The sequence below is a fragment of the Nicotiana tabacum genome, chromosome 7, assembly GCF_000715075.1.
Source record: "Nicotiana tabacum cultivar K326 chromosome 7, ASM71507v2, whole genome shotgun sequence".
NCBI lineage: Eukaryota > Viridiplantae > Streptophyta > Magnoliopsida > Solanales > Solanaceae > Nicotiana > Nicotiana tabacum.
In genome coordinates this window covers 73,167,677-73,169,891 of record NC_134086.1, presented here as the reverse complement: position 1 = coordinate 73,169,891, position 2,215 = coordinate 73,167,677, and the positions used below count along the sequence as shown (strand labels likewise).

The 2,215-nt window shown below is 36.9% G+C and overlaps 1 protein-coding gene across 1 annotated transcript; it reads right to left on the bottom strand.

The window, feature by feature from the left end:
* Positions 1 to 393: 393 nt before the first annotated feature.
* Positions 394 to 1,846, bottom strand: LOC107800196 (uncharacterized). Its single transcript, XM_016623350.2, has 4 exons — positions 1,420 to 1,846; positions 1,128 to 1,154; positions 922 to 999; positions 394 to 829 (listed from the first exon to the last, which is right to left on the bottom strand). Exons 1-4 carry the CDS (start codon positions 1,757 to 1,759, stop codon positions 558 to 560), a joined length of 717 nt encoding a protein of 238 aa, XP_016478836.1. The 5' UTR covers positions 1,760 to 1,846; the 3' UTR covers positions 394 to 557.
* Between the last annotated feature and the right edge of the window lie 369 nt (positions 1,847 to 2,215).

Below are 2,215 nucleotides of genomic sequence, written 5' to 3'. Positions count from 1 at the left end.
ATCTTTGATTTAATCTTAAAAAAATTATTATTATTCACCTATATCTTATATAACTGCGCGAAGCGCGGTCAGTTCACTGGTTAAGAGAGGATCGGGTCATTTTCCTTTGAACCTCTCTCGTCTCACTTTCATTTCTAGAACTTTCCTCTGAATACCCTAATTAAATTTCCCAAATTCTGCTAGATTTAGAGTATTAACAACCTTCCAAATTTGTTAAGGTCATTAATGTAATATAAAGAGTTAATGTTCCTTAAGAGTCCCTTGTAACCTCGACGTTGTAGGGAAAACCAACTGAATAGCAATAAAGTTCGAGTGATAGCAGGGCAGGGAAGTTATTATGACTTCTTTCTCGACTAGCCAAAGAAAAGGAATTGAAAAGATGAAAAATATAGATTTCTAGAACCCCAAAATTTTCATTATACTGCAGTACAGCTTGATTACAAGGAAACAACAAATAATATTTGCAATCTGTTATCCAATGTATGCACACACCAAACAATGTTCATAAACTACAAGTACATCTTAAAAGGCCAGAAGGGAGTGGGGGGTGAATCAATTCAGTATAACTTCAAAGCAATTGCTCCACAGGCTGCTAGAAGTACAAATACTGAAAGTCTCTGTGAAACTGGGGAAGAGGAAGGAGTCAAATCAGGCTTGAATCCTGAACTTGTATCAGGATTTCCAAACCCACCGTTGGTTGTAGATGGCGGTGTGAAACCATTGTAAGGATTTCCCAAGCTGCCGCCTGATGGAGATGGTGGTGTTAAGTCTGGTGTTGTATCACCCACTGGTCCCAGAGGAGGATTGAACGGCTCAGGGACATCATCGCCTGCCATTCGTTTACATGAACCAAATTAGCCAGATTAGACTATATAGAATTCATCATGTTCAATAAATTCGCGAGAAATGTTAAAGTTTTACCTTCAGGGCTAGGAGCTGGAGGTGACCTAGGATTTCGAAATGATCTTGGAGACCCTGATGGTACTAAGGCAGCTGGACCTGTCACACCACTCTAATTTTTAGTATAAAAACAAAAGTTTTGGTAATTAAAGATTTGATTTGATTTTTTTTCCCTCTACTATCTGGAAACACAAGTGTAAGATTAGATAAATTAGTTGGTTTGGTACCTGGTGCTGGAAGAGGGGTAGCAGAACCTGCAATTAGAAACGGAAAACAGAATGAGTCATCAAATCAATAGATCAACATTGGGGAAAAGATAAAGAACAGATCATATGCTAGAAAGCCAACAAGCCTTCAAAAGTCATTTTTAGTTTCAATTTCAATCTTACTTCAACATATTGCACATTTGACTACCAAGACACTCATACCCTCTTAACCTAATGAAATGTGTGCTCGAGGTACAGTTCGAGAGGGTGGTATTGTGTTTTAGTAGCTAATCTTGTTAAAATGTTTGATTACCTTTGCATTCGATGGGAACACCACCGTTGTTACAAGCTTTGGGGAGGGTAATTGCCCAATTTCTGTTTGGTACTTTAAAAGGAACATTTCCAGTCACAATAAGGCAGAGGCAATCTTTGCCACTGCTGGTAAGTTCCTTGAGAGATTGACAACAAGCTGAAGTTGGTGAACCTGAACCACCACTGCTCATGAAGTTTATACAAGGGTTAAAGCTACGTAGCATTGCAGCGCTACATGCTGTACTAATTTGCCCAGAAACTTGGGTGCTAAAAATCATCAAAACAATAGCCAAAAACGGTACCAATCGACGAAAATCATTCAAGAATTTGAACCCTTCCATTAGGTGTATTTCTTCCCTTTTTGTATGAGATTTTAAAGAATGGTAATGTGAAGGGAAAAAGTGTAAGAAGGGAGAGGAATGTGGAAGAAGTTGATGTTGGTTGTGAGAGAATGCTAAGAAGGGTTCATTTTATAGATGAAAACATTGAGGTTTAAGAAGAAAATGGAGGGAAGAAAATACGAAAGTCCAAAGTGATTTTGAGGCTCAACTACCTTAACTAACTATATATCAAACAGAGTATTTAGGTGACCTTGCAAGTTCTTTTTTCTTTTTATGGGTTCTGACTTTAGAAATCTTTAGAAGGTAACTAATGTGTTAACTAAGATAAAATATATTTGTTGACTTTCTTATAACTATTGAAATGAAAAATTTATCTTTACCTGATGAATAAGCACAGCAGAAATTTCCTTTTTAAATTAGGCATCATATATTTTCAGACATATGTAAGATTATTAC